This window comes from Impatiens glandulifera, chromosome 5, assembly GCF_907164915.1.
Source record: "Impatiens glandulifera chromosome 5, dImpGla2.1, whole genome shotgun sequence".
Taxonomy (NCBI): domain Eukaryota; kingdom Viridiplantae; phylum Streptophyta; class Magnoliopsida; order Ericales; family Balsaminaceae; genus Impatiens; species Impatiens glandulifera.
This window is the reverse complement of record NC_061866.1, coordinates 48,436,872-48,453,173: the sequence shown is the minus strand read 5'-3', so window position 1 is coordinate 48,453,173 and position 16,302 is coordinate 48,436,872. Positions and strand designations below refer to the sequence as shown.

General features: G+C 28.2%; 3 protein-coding genes across 3 annotated transcripts; 2 read left to right on the top strand and 1 right to left on the bottom strand.

Moving 5' to 3' along the window:
• Positions 1–5,335: 5,335 nt before the first annotated feature.
• Positions 5,336–6,566, top strand: LOC124937452 (NAC domain-containing protein 72-like). The gene is made up of 2 exons (XM_047477717.1): positions 5,336–5,842; positions 5,915–6,566. The coding sequence occupies exons 1-2, from the start codon at positions 5,399–5,401 to the stop codon at positions 6,461–6,463; spliced, it is 993 nt and encodes a 330-aa protein (XP_047333673.1). The 5' UTR covers positions 5,336–5,398; the 3' UTR covers positions 6,464–6,566.
• A 133-nt stretch (positions 6,567–6,699) lies between these two features.
• Positions 6,700–7,748, top strand: LOC124937453 (60S ribosome subunit biogenesis protein NIP7 homolog). The gene is made up of 2 exons (XM_047477719.1): positions 6,700–6,791; positions 7,037–7,748. Exon 2 carries the CDS (start codon positions 7,041–7,043, stop codon positions 7,602–7,604), a length of 564 nt encoding a protein of 187 aa, XP_047333675.1. The 5' UTR covers positions 6,700–6,791; positions 7,037–7,040; the 3' UTR covers positions 7,605–7,748.
• Positions 7,749–9,503: 1,755 nt separating this feature from the next.
• On the bottom strand, positions 9,504–11,037 carry LOC124938464. Its single transcript, XM_047478908.1, has one exon. The coding sequence runs from the start codon at positions 10,601–10,603 to the stop codon at positions 9,734–9,736; it is 870 nt and encodes a 289-aa protein (XP_047334864.1). The 5' UTR covers positions 10,604–11,037; the 3' UTR covers positions 9,504–9,733.
• Between the last annotated feature and the right edge of the window lie 5,265 nt (positions 11,038–16,302).

The following is a 16,302-nucleotide window of genomic DNA, read 5'->3' as shown; positions in this document are numbered from 1 at the left end:
ACATGGATTGATTCCAAACAGGCTGTTTTGGGCTTCAAATAAAAGGACTTGTTATAAACACCACCATAATTCAACATTCAAATTAAACTAATTTAATAAAAAAAAATTAATTAAATTCCCATCACATTATTATTATTATTATTATTATTATTTGTCTCATAATTAACCAGATAAGTTATTTAAATTTTAATTTTTATTTTGTAATTAAATAATTAATTAGATGATTGATTGAATTATACATGTAAATTTAAAATGGTTGAATCCTGGCCGTCGGTGATGGTTTGTGGCGTGCGTTAGTGGTTTGATTAGAAGTAGTTAGTAGATGGTAGTGCATGGCAACATGTGGCACATGTAACACAGGAGGTCTGGTCGGATGACAGAAAATAATTCCTTTTTATCATAGAACTTAATTAATTAAATTAGATTAGTATAATTAATTTAATTTTCAATAATTTTTTTGCATGAAGGGTTTAATTGTATAGGGTTGGGGGCCCTCCAAATTGGCTGTTGGGGATCTCTAAGGATCATTAGTATCTCTCTTCTCTCTCTTAAAAATATGATTAAACATAAGAAATGGAAGGGAATGTCTCCCTTGGATGCCTCTCTCTCTAAGCTAAGTTATTATCATCGATTGAATAATAGTTAAGGTTCGGGGAGATATAAAATTTTAGGGTTTAGGGATTATTTTTTTGGTATATTTGAATTGTTAAGACTTTGATTATTTGGCTTGATGTAAGAATGCTTGGGAGCATGTTTTGTATTAGATCATTTGAGTTTATATTCTTTATGATATTTTCTATAGAAATGATGTGTATTTTAATTTATTACAAATTACCCCTTGTTTTAATAGATTATTCTAAAAGAAATTTTGGACTTAATTTTGTAGGTTTTGTATAACAATATTTAATGTTAAAAAATTCACTAGACTAGATTTAAGCGATGAAAATCGTGTTTAAAATATCAATTATTATATGTTTAATTATTATTAAAATATAATAAATTGAAGTTGAAGAAAATTAATATTGAATGTTAGCCTTCTAAATTAAACTAAAAAATAAATGAATGAAGTAGCTCATGAAAATAAAAATCAGTCTTTGGGAATTTGGGATAATTGGGATTAAATTTGGTATTAAAATTATAATTTTAATTATAAAAAATTAACATGAAATTACAATTTATTTTTATTTTAAAAAATTATTTCATTATAATACTTATGTTTTAATATATATATATATATATATTAAAATAATTTTAATATATAATATTTATATTGATAAAATATTAGTTTAACACAATAAATAACTAAAGTTAGAAAAGTTTTGTTTATAATTTGATTAGAAAAAAAATTAATATTTTAACTTACTAAATTTAAAAATTAAATATTGATAAAATAATAATTTCAGTTGAATAAGTTAATCTATTGTAAATTATAATATAATAAAATATTTTGTGTGAAAAAATAAATTTTGAGCTAAAAAGTGAAATCGAGATTTATAAAACTTTATTTCATTTATAATATAATTTTAATTCTTAATCTTAAACGTCAAAACTAAACCAACTAGAACAAATTTCAATTCCATAACGAGATAATTACCTTACACACTTTAATTATCTCCAAACATATTCTGAAATGTCGAAAGAAACGCAAAAATATATAAATATAGTATCAAAATAAATGGAGAATACTAATACAGTATGAACCAAGTAAACTAAGATTATGTGGTGTACCCATGAGTTAGAATGGCCCATAAAACTACTATACTTGGGCCATATCCAACAATTTTTTCTCTGGCCCATTTCTGTGCAGACGAAAAAGTAAATGAGTGATCGAATACTTTAATTTATTACTACATTTGTCTGCCCAATTAAATTCAGCCCGTATCTGTACGGCAACGATCATTTAAGGGCTAGCCCAGTCAAACAGAACTCTAACTTTTTCTTTTATAAATAATTTCATTAAATAAAAAAATTACTTATAATTTCCTTTATAAGGTAGCATCTACAATATCATCTGTTCAGGAATATATATATATAGATAGATAATGTGATAATTTATTCATTTTTCTTTCAATAATATTAGCCTATAATTTTTTTTTTGAAAGTTTTTAACCAAGATAGTTATAACTTTTAACATGTGACCTTCCTATAGTTACCTCTTGCCAAAGTTTTCATTGATATTTGAAACACTAAATATACATGAAAAAAAATAAAATTTATTGAACAATTATTTACATAAGTACAATTATTTACATAAGTATAAACCCTGTTTAAGACCTTATTCGATAGTGGTTATTTATCTATATATATAATGCTTGATTTTTAAAATACCCAGATTGTCGGGTCGAAAGTTGTGGTTAATTTGGAAATATATATGAGAATAAATAGATATTTGGGTCGGATTGTTGGTTGACCCGTCTATAAACTTAAAACGGTTAAAAATAAAATTAAAAATGATATAGGTATGGTTCGAACTTGCAACATAATAAAATAAATACAACCCTTTAACTAACTAGACTAATAACATTTTATATTTTAAATTCAACACCGATGAACACAGTGGTTTAATCGGTCATAATTCTCTTTTGATTCTGTGCTATAGATTTCACTTTTATTAGTGAGCAATAATAGAAAAATTACGTCATATTTGTAGGGATAGGGACATAATTCATATGGATATAGTAAATCTCGTATGGGCTATTTTAATGGTAGTCTTTATATTTTTCTTTTTACTTGTAGTATGGGAAAAAGTGGACTTTAGAGGTCAAACTAATTGAGTTGAATAATCAAACTATATCAATTATTTTAGAGATCGTTCTGCAATGTGAGAGTAAATGGATACTTGAGTCGGATTATGAGTTGACCCGCGTCATAAACTTAAAACGGTCAAAAATAAAATTAAAATTATTATCATATTTTTACCGTAATATTTTTTCACGATTTTTATATTATTACTTGTGCAAATGAATGAGATACATGCTAGTTTATATAACAAGGGAAAAAAATAATGATTAATGATTATTTTGATAAGTTTTTTTTTATATAAAGAGAACACTGAGAACACAAAGTATTGATATATATAAATTAATAATTTAAAATAAAAGTATTTTAATTTTTTAAGTTATTTAACTAAATCTGTCTTAATTAATTACACAAACTTTAATATAATTTTGTAAGACAATAAAAAAACATGTTTAAGAAAAACAATTTATCAAAGTATATCTAACTAATTTCAAACGTGTCACGTTTATCGAAATTCATATAAGGCCAATTGAATTTGTCTGAGATTCATCTCATCCTGCCACGCATCATTTCTACGTGTCACCTTCATTTAAAATGAATTAAAGTTCATATTTTAATATTACCATCTTTGCCACGTTGTATTTTCCATCCATAGAAAAATACCCACGTGGTTATGAATATGTAAACGTAATGTAGTTATCTCTGTCACGAGATAAAGAGGAACTAGACGACAATTTAATAAGAATTAAACAAAACATTGATACGTGGCATCCTCTTACGCTTCATTCAACAAATATAAACACTTGTACCTAGTTTACCTAACCGAACACTCTACAACATATTTTAATATTCATATTAATCTCTTTTATGTCGGTATAAATTACGTTTAAAAACGTTTTAAGTAAAAATTAAACATTACTTTTATCCAGTGGCGGACCCAGAAATGTTTTCTCGGGGGGCAAATATATAGTAACGTAGCATTTTTTGTTGATCAATTAAATACATTTTCTAATTAAAATTTTACTCGATAATTATATAAAAATACTAACAAACACAATTAAAAAAATACTAATAAACACAATCACTAAATTATTCTTGTTCATGAGTCGATTCAAAAGAAGACAAATTTATTTTACGAGATTCTATTTGTTGAAAATATTACAATATTTGGCTCATTTTCAATTGTTGAGAAAATATCTTTCTCAACATATACAACTAAACTATCATTCATCTATTCATCTCCCATTCGATTACGCAAATCAGTCTTCACGGTCTTCATTGTAGAAAAAAACTCTTTCAACGGATGCAGTTGCAACTGATAAAACTAAAGCCAACTCTATCAATCGATAAACCAATGGAAAGACTATATGTTTTTCTGTTGCAATCAATTTTTTAGCAAGAATTCCCAAGTCTTCAATTTAAGAAAATTGAGGATCATCCCGCAAATTAAATAAGTAAGCCCGAAGTTGTTGTTCCAAAAATAAATAATCATTGCCTGTGAAATTTTTGGGATAAAGTTTGGCAAGACGAATGAGTTTACAAATATCAAATTGGGAGAATGAATTTCTGGGAGGAAGACATAATATGCAGCCAAATAATTCTGTATTAAATTTTGAAAAACGATTATTCATTTATTGCATAATCAAGTCAACAACCTAACATTAAATAATAAATAATAACTATTAATAAATAATAAATAATAACTATTAATAGATAAGAAATAATTTTTATTATACCTGACAAAAGATTTCCACACGATAATGATGAAGATTAGTGATGAGTTCCCCTTTTCTTCTCCGCCTATCATTGCTATCAATTATTATATGCTTATTCATATCAAATATTAAGATCGAGTGTAATTGACAAATACTGTTAACTTGGTCCAAAATATCATGTCATCCATCTTCTCTAAATTTTTGTAATTGATTTTTCGAACTCGAAATCAATGACATGGCTTGAACTATATTTTGCTCTCCTCTTTGTAGGCAAAGTGACAACTCACTTGTAATTCCCAATAAATTTTTCATCAAATGCAACACAAAAACAAATTCATAAAATATTAACTATATAAAAAAAATATGAAAATCTAATTTAATAGATTTGAGCGTAACTATTTTAACTTGTTTATTAATATTAATTTATATTTTCTTATAAATTTTTAAAATAATTTAAAATTAAGAAATATAAAACACTACTATTATTTTAATTTGTAAGGTGAGGCCAGGGTTTGATCACCTGACCTCATCTTCAGAGTTCAGTTACCAAACCAACTGGGCTAAGAGTTACTTGTTAAATATATATATAAAAAATAATTTATCTTAAGGTTGGGGGAGGCCCGGGCCCCCCAAGGCCCCCCTTGTAGGTCCGCCACTGCTTTTATCATTTAAATTACTTTATATACTAAAATTCATTCCTATTATTAGGAAAAAAATATTAAATTAACTATTTATTTTTCTTAAAGGAAAACTTCACGGAACACACTACTACTTTTTACTAGTTAACTTGTGTTTTATTTTTTTAATAAAATATTATTTACCCATGTGTCTATTATAAATATAGGATAAGACCGACTACAATTGAACATTGTGTAAAACAAAACCTAATTTCCTATAATCTCTATCTCTTTGAATCAATCATTCGAATATTTAGACAAAAGAAGATGGATCGGAATTCGGAGTTGGTGTTACCGGCGGGATTCCGATTTCACCCGACGGATCAAGAACTGGTGGTGGATTACTTATTGCGACAAGTTTCCGGCCGTCCTTTCCGGCAAGAAATTATAAAAGAGATCGATCTTTACAAATACGATCCATGGGTTTTACCCAGTAAAGCTATCATGTCTGGAGAGAAAGAATGGTACTTTTTCAGTCCGAGAGATAAGAAGTATCCAAATGGGTCGAGACCCAATAGAACGGCGGCATCCGGGTATTGGAAAGCAACCGGAACTGATAAGGGTATTGTTAGTTTACAAGGAACTAAAGTTGGAATCAAGAAAGCTCTCGTCTTTTATATTGGTAAAGCCCCAAAAGGAACCAAAACTAATTGGATCATGCATGAATACAGACTTATCAATTCTGTGAGAAAACCCTCAACTAATAAACTGGTAAGAAGTTCAAAACAGAGACATGATTTCATTTCATTTCATTTAGTTAAAATTTCTACTTGATTTATGCAGTTAGATGATTGGGTCTTATGTCGGATCTACAAGAAGAATTCAAGCTCCGATAAACTTCTTCACGAGGCGGCGGCGGACGCCGCCGTGAGCCCGCAGATGATGACATCATCGCCGGTGTCGACTACGTCAGCTTCCCAAACAAGCGATGCGTTGGACTCGTCTTCATCGGAGTTCAGCGATCAATTTTTCCCATTGGAGGCGAGTAATATTGATGGAAAGGATTTGATAAAGTCTAGCCTTCGACGGCTGACATCGGTCGGGTTTAACTGGGGCGAATTCAGGACCCTACCGGAAGATGCATTAACGGGCGGGCGTGGAAATGGGTTGGGTTTAGATGATTTTAATGATCAAGTGAAATGGAGCAATGGAAATTCGTGTGAGTTTAATGACATATGTGTTCCTTCGGTTTCAACAACGCATGCTATGGAGAGGGGAGATATTGGGTCGACCCGTTTGGCAGTAAATTCACATGACCCGGATGTGTTTGGGACGGGTCTTTGGGATCCGATAAGCTTGAATGATGGAAATGGATATGGATTTTGTCCATAGATCAAAATTTTGGACTTTCTTTATGATATATGTTAATTACGTACTTAGCATAAAATTGTATAGAAATCCATCCAATATGAGCTCTTTTTAATTTATAATAATATTTTCACGGCTCTTTTGTTATCAATAAATCTCTTAATTATAACAACATAAATATATAATCCGGGTCGGGTCGGTGTGGTGTTGACCCGCTAAAACCCTAACCTTTTGTTTATTTTTCTTATTTATAAAGCCGCCCTCCATTGTTCAGTTCTTGAAAGTGAGAAATTTCTTTGTCGTCGTCTTCTCTCAAGAATCAAGGTCCAAACGTAAAACTTTATAGTTTCAGGTAAATTTCTCCGTTTTTATTTGGGCATCAATTGTTTTTTTTATAATCTTGTCTAGAAAATATTATGTGATTGTCCCGACTTGAGATTTAAGACTCAAGTTGGACAATCTGATGAGTAAACATTAGGTTTCATTAGTGTTGTTCCAAACCCAATAGATTTTTGATGGGAGATAAATCTGTATTTAGTTGTCTATTGCATATAGAAACCCTAGGTTGAATTGATTTTCTTTTGTCTGTGGCAATAGAAAAATGAGGCCACTAGACGAGAACGAAACAACTCAAGTTTTCGAAAAGATGTTTAAATTTACGGGCAACAATCTGAAGAACATTGTAGATAGGCCTTCTTTGGAAGGAACCGACACCAATCCTGGTCGTTATTGTTTCCGTATGCAGAAGAACAGAGTGTTCTACGTGAGTGAGTCTTTAGTCAAGCGTGCCACGAATGTCAAACGTGATAAACTAGTTTCCCTTGGTACCCAGATTGGAAAGTTTACAAAAAACGGTAGCTTTCATCTCACCATACAGTGCCTGAATCTTCTAGGGGACAATGCCAAACATAAGGTGTGGCTGAAACCCACATCTGAGATGTCTTTTCTGTATGGAAACCATGTGTTGAAAGGAGGGTTGGGGCGTATTACAGAGAATATTGTGCCTGGTGATGGTGTTGTTGTCTTCTCTATGGCTGATATGCCTTTGGGATTTGGTGTTGCAGCTAAATCGACTCAGGACTGCAGGAAGATGGATCCTAATGGAATTGTGGTTCTTCATCAGGCTGATATTGGTGAATACTTGAGGATGGAAGATGATCTTTGAGAGAAGGATTTAGTAAACATGTAACTCAATTTTGCGATACAGGGGTGTTTTATGTTTTAAGATTGACACTGTATCTTAAGATTTCTTATTGGATTTCAGGTCTAAATTTTTCTCTACTTGAAATCAATATATGTTTTTTGCTTGCATTCCTTAACTTGGAAAGCTTCTTTCAACTGATTTTGGGTTTGTCATAAAGCTTTTCGAGGACGAATCCTCTTCAAATTTGAGCGTTCTTCGAGTTTTCAGTTCTTTCATTTTGGTTGTTTTCCAAGAATTCAAGAGGTCCAATAATGTCATTTTTATGTAGGGACCGTGAGAGCGAGCTGTAGTATAGTGGCCTAGTGGGTCAATGCATTTTCCCCAAAGTTAACTTAATTGTGGCACATAAAATTTTGATTTATTGACCAAATCTTAGTTTCTGAAAATGATTGGATGCATATCTGTTCAAACTTAAAACATAATCCACAATTTTTTTTTTTAAATATATGTTGTAATTATATAAGTTTTGTTAGAATAATATAGTGATTTACAAAAAATATATATTATTTGTTCTTATATGAATATTGTTCAGTATGAAAATGACTGATCACACTCAGCAACATGTGAACTGAAACCTTTATTCAAATAATTTATTTTATCTTATAATAAATCAGTTTATTAACTTATAAATTATTAATTAAGAATAATAAAATATCATTCATCTTAAGCATTGTTTTCTACATTTTATCTAAATAAATAAAAAAAAAAAACTTACAATTTCATTTTGCACAATGTTTCATGAAGTTAATCACATTACTAATTCATCCATCAAAATAATAAAACACTTTATATTTATAATACATTTATACCCCCTTTAAGTTATTTATCAAAAAAACCATTTTATTAAAATAAACTCAATCCAAACAAAACCGAACAAAATGATTTCAAAGGACATAATTCTCTTTTCAACTACAGCCACAAAACACAAATATTTCAAATCCTGCCTCAAACATTTGTTCTTATATAAATTCAAAAATCCTGCCTCAAACATACACTTATTTTACCATTTATAAGCAGTGGTAACAATAGGAATATGAATGAAATTCCATGGTCATTATTATTTCTGTGTCATATGGTCAAATAATATGGCTGGCTGGCTTCCTTAATATTTAGTCAATGTAAAATTTATTAATTATTTAATGTAATGTAACCATTGTATGCTTTTAATTGCTTCCTCCACCATTGCATTTGCCCCCAATCCATAAGCCTGGTCATTTGAATTATTCTAGGTCAATTACTTTAGTCAAGTTATTTAAATAATGGACAAACCAACTGGCGCCCTATGTATGTGTTTGAAAAAATAATGTAGAAATCAGACCAGACCAGACTATACCGGACCGGACCAAGCTAGCGTTACATGTACTAGTATATAATTGACCTGTTTCATTACATAATTTGGATTTAGGCATTAGACAGAGGTCCGACCTAAGTGTAAATTTCACCATTTAATCATCCATCCAACAAAATTGTTGGGTACTACTTATCACCTTCATCTAATTATCACTTAATTCTTATTATTCAATCCTCTAACAATCATTATATGCTATTCCCCCGCCTAAGTTCTAACCCAACCTAACCTAACCTAACTTAAAGTAAAGATTAAGGTTTTAAGATCCAAAATAAAATGCTCTCGTCTCCCAAGTCCCAACAAAAATATTTATTAGACTAAGACCTCACAACCACATATATTTTTCTCTCTCTCTCTATAGTTTCTAGGTCCAAAAATCAAATATTACCATCAATTATTATCAATCACTAGTAGTTATAGTTAGTACCCTACTTTCCATCTACATAAATTATCCACCACGTATCATTCCATTTGGATCATGAAAATGAAAAATAATTGAATAAGAATGAATGTAAGTAATAATCTTGATCTGGGTCAGCTTCGCTTAACCAGAAACTTTAACAATAATAATAATAATAATAGTAAGTTTTTAAAAGGAAAACCACAAAACAGAGGATTTCATCTCATCTGATTTGATCTGATCTTATCTTATTGTCATATCTTTTTTCACCTTTTACTACTACTACTTACAGTAATAATAATAATAATAAATTTACTGATGTGATGTTGTAGAATTATCATTTCATCTCCAATCCAACCGAACCTCTCCCGACGTGGCCACGTGGTATCTGGGTTTCCTAAAAGACACGATATGGCTACTAACCATGAACGCCGTCACTCTCTCCGACACTCTTATCTCCTCCATCTTCATCTCTTTCAATTTCTCCACATACTCAGGAACATGTAAAAGGTCCCACACAACTCCAACTCCTCCCGGTTTCAACACCCTTACTAATTCCCCGACAACCCGAATCCTCTCCGCCGCCGCCCCGGCAGAGCTCCGTCCTAACTCCTTCCCCACCCTATGCAAAAACATCCCCGACGCCACCGTGTCAAAGTATCCATCGCTGAAAGGAAGTCTCCTTGCGTCACCTTCCCGGCAAGTGACGTATTCCTGAACACCCTCGATTCCTGCTGTTCGGAGGGCAGATACAGCCGTTGATTTCCCGGGTTCAATACCCACAACCCGACCCGAACTTCCTCCCTTTTTAAGCTGCATAGCTACGGAGTTGAGGAGGATTCCACGGCCGCAACCGACTACTAGAGCTTGTTTGACGGATGACCAGTCGGAGACGGAGGTTAGCATTCGTTGGGATATTTCCCAGTGGAGACAGACGGCGGAGTAGAAGATGTTGGCGGCGGCGAGGTAGAGGCAGACGGAGGAGAGAGCGGTGACGGAGCCGATGAAACCGATTGTGAAACGGGCGGCGCCGATGGGGAGATTGGGGAATAGTGATTCGAAGAAGAGACAGATCGGGGGGAAGTAGAGGAGTAAGAGAAGGGATAGGAAGGAGAAGAAGATGGCGTGGATTAGGAGAAAGACTGGTGTTTGCCAGTCGTCCATGCCGTAAATAGCGTAGATCTGCGTCCAATCTCGCCCTGTTTTCCCCATTTTTACTGACTTTACTCCGGCGGGTGGCCCCTTTATTAATTTCTGATTCAAATTTTAAAACAATGGCTATGGCTCTGGCTGGCAGACAGAGTGTAGGAATGTTTGTTGATCCCGATGAGATGCGAATGAGTTAAGTGAAGTGAAATGAAGCTCAGGGGAAGTAAAGTGGGCTCAGGGCTCAGGGATCAGAGGGCTCGGGGTCTGAAAGACGAGAGAGAGAGAGAGAGAGAGAGAGAGAGAATGAGAATGGTGGTGGGGGGTTTTGAAGATCAAAGAATGGGACCAATAATATTAGTGTCAGATGAAAGAAGAAGAAGAAATCAAAGATGATTGTTGATGGAAATGGTCAGGAGATTGTAAAATGGCAGAATTGGGTGAGATGCCGATCATCATCTTTTCTTACTACTTTTTTCTTTTTCTTTTTCTTTTTCTTTATCTTTTCTTTTATGACGCGTTTTGCCTCCTTCAACTTTCTTTCAACTTTGGAATTCACTTAGGCCTTGTTTGATCTTTGGGTTATTGGGGTTTTATCCGGGTTTTATCCCAAATAACCTTGTTTGATGAAATTAAGAAAAAACCGGTTTTTTATTTTTTATTTCCAAAAATACCCCTACTTCTTTTCTTCTCTCTCAATACATTTTAAAAATATATTAATTTATTTATATTTAAATAAAATTTAAAATATAATATAATAAAATAAATATTAAAAATTATAGATATAATAATATTAACTTTTATTAATACATCAATTAAAATTAAAATAAATACTAATTTTATAATTATAATTTAAATATTATATAAGATAGTATAGTATATTATAATTTTATTTATATTGTGTATTTATTTTTATTTAATATAATAACATAAAATTTTAAATGAAATAAATTTTATAATATAATAACCAAAAATCAAACAAATCTATTATAGTATTTATTTAGAAAAATAATTTAAAGTTAGTTTATACCAAAAAAAAATAATAATAATAAATTTCTTTATAAATATTAATTTAAATGAAATATATTTATAAATTAAATAATATTTTTTATTTAAATATATTTAACTTTATTTTCTAGTATAATTATTTATTAAAATAAATTTAAATTTTAAATGATATATTAGATAATATAGTTGGTTAGAATTTTATTTATATTTTGAATTTATTTTTATTTAATATAATTAATATAATTTTTTAAATGAAATAATTTATTAATTTAAATTATATAAAAATAAATTTTATAATGTAATAAAATAAATATAATATATATGTATATATTAATATTATTTTTTAATAATATAAAATAAAATATTTAATTAAAGGGTAATTTTGGTATTTTAATTTATAAAATGATTGATTTGATTTGGGATGTGATGGTTGAGTTTTGGGATAAAACCTGGGTTTTATCCCAATAACCCAAAGATCAAACGAGGCCTTAATCATAATAGTCAAATAGACACTAAATAAAATAATATATAAAAAAATATTAGTTATATTTTAATTTATTTTATTAAAAGATACTACAAGTTTTACCACCAAAAAAAATGTACAAAACAAAATTTAGATTTATTCAAATAAACTCAATCTCAACTAGTGTTAAATATAATTTATGTTGTTGGGATTATTATTTAATAACTTTGTTTAAATTGAGATTATAAAAAGTTGGATTATTTAGTTAAAGGAGTTTAAAATTACTAATATATGTTGAAAATAATTTTGTAAAAATAATTATTATTTTTAGTTGATAATATAATTAATATGATAAAAATAAAATAATGAATTAATTAACTAGCTTATTATTATAAGGGATTGGTTCATATTACATGAAAAAATAAGTGATTTAATAGTTATAGTGTTAATAATGAGCATGATTGTGAGATAGATAATTTATAAAAAAATATATATATATATCTAAAAAAATAATTCTCAACAAACCACATCAAACAAACTCTAAGAATTAATATTATTCTAGAATAAACTAACACTAAATGAAGAAAAAATAGTTGGATTGGCATCAATTGCTCCACCGCCTTTGTAATATTGGAGCTTGTTTGAGGTGATAAAATTTAAAAAAAAAATGATATTAGATTTCATCAAACATTATTTTTCAATTTAAATTATAAAACAATATATTACATTTATTTTTTTAAACTCTAAAATATTAAATAATATGAATATTTATCATTTTATTCAAAATAAACAACTTATTTCTATATCAAACTATTTTTTTACCAATAATAAAATCAAACAAGATTTTATAATGTAATTTTCACTTAATATTTGTAAGAAACACTAATATATTGGGTATATTTTTGTTTCAATAAAAAAAGATTATATCTTTGCAAACACTACTTACATATAGACACAATCATGTCAAGATATCCTATATTGAGATAGTAATCTCAATTAAAATTGAATATAATAAACCAAGATAGTACACTTTGTTCAAACATATTGTCAATCAATTTATTGATCAACAATGAATAAATTTTAAAATTATTGTTTTTTAAAATTAATGTTTGTTTTTTAAAAGAAAATAGTATGACATGTATTTAAATAGCGGTTTAAATTAAAACATTTGTCAATACTCTTTATACTTTAATTATCACATAATATTCTTCAAATCACAAAAGTTTTGCTCATTAAAATAAAATTATAGATTAAAAAAATTAACAAACAATTATGAATATAAAAGATATATATGAGATTTACAAATGTAATGTTAAGTTTTATCTTATGAGAATATATATATATGAGATTTGAATTATTAAACACAAAGTTAAGTAAATTTATATAACCATCTATCCCATTTATCTCTTAAATTGGTATTGGTAGACATTTTTACTTAGTAATTATTACTTTTGACCATAATAACTCATGCTAGTTTCTTTGTATGGCTTGTTTGATCTTAATTTTCTTATTGAGCTTTGTTTCTTTATTACTAAGAAAAAATATTAAAATGCTTGTTTATATTAAAATTTTAAATTCAATAAGAGTAGAGTATAGATATGATTTAATTTTAACTTAAATTAAATAATTAGAATGATAATAATTAAAAAAGTGTTTTAAAAAAACCCAATATAAAACTAGCTCTTAATTAGTTAATTATATATTACTCATGTTAAGTAAATTAAAAAATAAAATAGCAGTAAATATATTAAAATAATGAAGTTAAGCACATGACCATCACATGACACAAGAGAACACAAAGGTAAATCTTGAAGCAAAAAACAGAGCCTAATAAATGCCACAAACTGAACATGATTTTCTACATTAATGGTTGTCTCACTAAATCCAATGCTATAATTATTAATTATACCCATATTTTATTTTTAAATTAAAAATAAAAATAAAATCAAACCTCTTATTTAATTACAATTCACTCTCAATGAAATGAAACCATGTTTGTATATGTTATTAAATATTAAAATTCATGTGAATAAGTATCTAATATTTCTTTTAAGTAACATTTAAAAAAAAACACTATTTTTATATTAGTCACACTTTAACTTAAAATTGTTTTAATTAAATTAAAATTCTTCCAAACATTAGTCAATTTGACACACCAAACCAAACCAAAGTACCAATTATATCTAATGAATCCAAAATATGTTTTTATTGTCAAAATAACACAAAGGGTCAATAAAATGTTTGAATTTCATGACCCCGCAAATCATGGGATTGGCCAATTTTCAAAACCCATATTAATTAGCCAAATAGTAAATATAAATTTAATATGTAGGTATTGATATTTATAAGACTAGCCTGTCCACCAGTAACGTTAAGGGTTTAATTAATAATAACAAATTAATTGAATAAAATATTTAAGGGATTGATTGAGCTAGACATCTAACTATCTATATAGATTAAAGGAAAGATAATGTTAGCAAAAAAAATATATAAATTAAAAACTTTAGAAAAAGTAAAAATAAAGGAAATCCACATCACCACCTCCTTGTTTGGTAGTCACTCATGATCATCGTCCATGGGAAAGCATGTTTATAGTCAGTAGCATAGAATTTTTTAATTATAAAAATTATTATTAATATATTTGTCTGACAAATCTCTCAATTCTTGACTTTTGACTTGGTTTTATTAATTAATTAATTAATTAATTAACTAAAGTATTTAATAAGTTCGATTTTTTTCCTCGTTACCTAAACACGCTTCCTCAGTCGTCACCTAAATACAGACGGTAATGTCCCTGCTTGAGGCTTATTAGATGATCGTTATATGAATTTATTTATTTTAATTAATAAATTAAGTGATTAAGAACTCTTCTGATTGAAATTATAATTTGTTCGCGTTTAGAATTTGAGTAATTAATAAACTAACGCAAACAAAAAAATATATAATTACACATTTTGGGTTTAAAAATAATTTTTACTATATATCTCTCCTTTTTTACTTAATAGACTAGAGTGAACTGAGTATAAACTGAATAAATTTGAACAAATACAGCTGAATCAAATTTACCTTGAATAATTGTTAAAAGAAATTATGATTAAATATTAACTTTGAGTTAAAAAATTTAATTCGAACCACCTCTTTATGGAAGCTTTTATTTAAAAAATAGATAATATGAATTATTGTAATTTAATTTTATATTTAATAAAATAAAATAAATAATATTTTAAATAATTTAGATGATATGAATTTTTGTAATATAATATAAAAATAGATATAGGAGAAGATGAAATATTATGAAGATTTGTCTCATAATAGAGTTTTATTTTTGTATGACGTAAACAAATATTATTGTCTGAACAAGACATTATGTATTGACAAGATATTGATAGTTTTATGTGAGACATTGCTACAAGTTGTTTGTTAAAATTATTTCATATAATTTTATTGGGAAAAACTTTGGGAGTCAAAGATTCCATCAAATATCTCGTTCTTTGGATTGAGCGTTATTTATTGTGTAATTCTAACAGATGATATGTGCATGAAAAAATGTTATATTATAGTTGGTCGTATGTGTCAAGAAAAAGTTTAATCGACAACTCACTTACTTTTGTATTTTCAATGAGTGACTAGTATTTGAAGTCTTTTGTGGAGTAATACTGAGATTAATTGGGTGATGTCTGAGTCTTTAGATAATTACCGATAAGTTTGGATTGATGCAGCTAATATGACATACCTACATATTTGGGTTATCATCCTAATTATTTTTGGTGGACTATCTAGTTGGAGAGAAATCGTCGAACTTTTAATAATCGTAGTTGTCTGATACGTATTATTCATAATATTATTATTATGATGTTTATTGAGATTTTTTCAGGAAAGTCAGTAGAATCTGTTGAAGATTTACGAGCTCGATAACTTATTAAATACTATTTTTTTTTTTATAATTATTTTATCATGTTTTCGTTGTTATACTTAAACATTTTTTTTTTAATTTTTAATATATGTTACTTTTATAAAAAATATTAATAATAATATTTTAATTAATAAATTAAGTGATTCAATGACAACTAATTTTTATAAAAACAAATCAATTATTATAAATTAAAAAAATAAAATAAAAAATAATGTATATAAATCTTAAATGGGTTAACTGGTAACAATTTCAACTATACTTTAAATTAAACATCAAAATTGATAAGTTTATCACATTAATACATTTAACTTTATATTTTAAAAATAATATAAAATTGGATAAACGTTTAATATTTTGTTTATATAATTTTAAATTTTTGTA

Bases quoted from the DNA above. Each gene is read 5' to 3' on its own strand.
- LOC124937452 (XM_047477717.1), top strand. From the start codon at position 5,399: ATGGATCGGAATTCGGAGTTGGTGTTACCGGCGGGATTCCGATTTCAC. The intron at 5,843-5,914 runs GTAAGAAGTTCA...TGATTTATGCAG, and splicing joins AACCCTCAACTAATAAACTG to TTAGATGATTGGGTCTTATG.
- LOC124937453 (XM_047477719.1), top strand. From the start codon at position 7,041: ATGAGGCCACTAGACGAGAACGAAACAACTCAAGTTTTCGAAAAGATG.
- LOC124938464 (XM_047478908.1), bottom strand. From the start codon at position 10,603: ATGGGGAAAACAGGGCGAGATTGGACGCAGATCTACGCTATTTACGGC.